Source organism: Acanthisitta chloris, unplaced genomic scaffold, assembly GCF_000695815.1.
Source record: "Acanthisitta chloris isolate BGI_N310 unplaced genomic scaffold, ASM69581v1 scaffold40395, whole genome shotgun sequence".
Taxonomy (NCBI): domain Eukaryota; kingdom Metazoa; phylum Chordata; class Aves; order Passeriformes; family Acanthisittidae; genus Acanthisitta; species Acanthisitta chloris.
Genome location: NW_008676103.1, coordinates 12,799 through 13,121, shown reverse-complemented (window position 1 = coordinate 13,121; position 323 = coordinate 12,799). Strand labels below are relative to the sequence as shown.

The following is a 323-nucleotide window of genomic DNA, read 5'->3' as shown; positions in this document are numbered from 1 at the left end:
CCCCAGCCCCCAGGCAGGCCGCAGCAAGGTGGGCAGCCGGCGCACCGTAAGCGAGGACAGCATCGAGGTGCTCAGCACGTGTCCCTCCGAGTCCCTCATCCCCGAGGATTTCAAAGCGAGCTACCCAAGTGCCATTAACGAGGAACCTTACGTGGACGACGACGAGGGAGGCCTTCGCTTCACCCCCAGGCTGAACCCAGGGGTCACCGACGAGCGGGACGACACTTCCAAACAGGAAAGCTTAGTGCAGGTTGATGCTGCGTGTTGTATCGGGAAGGAGAGTCCCAACTTCCTGGAGCCTCTGGCTGAGCTGGGACAGAAGC

General features: G+C 61.9%; 1 protein-coding gene across 1 annotated transcript in view; it reads left to right on the top strand.

The window, feature by feature from the left end:
* Nucleotides 1-323, top strand: part of SMCR8 (Smith-Magenis syndrome chromosome region, candidate 8) — a 4,766-nt gene that overhangs the window by 1,488 nt on the left and 2,955 nt on the right. Inside the window, 1 exon segment of the mRNA XM_009075989.1 lies at nt 1-323. This exon segment is cut by the window's left edge and continues 24 nt beyond it; it is cut by the window's right edge and continues 508 nt beyond it. Within this exon segment, the coding sequence (XP_009074237.1) occupies nt 1-323 (323 nt within the window).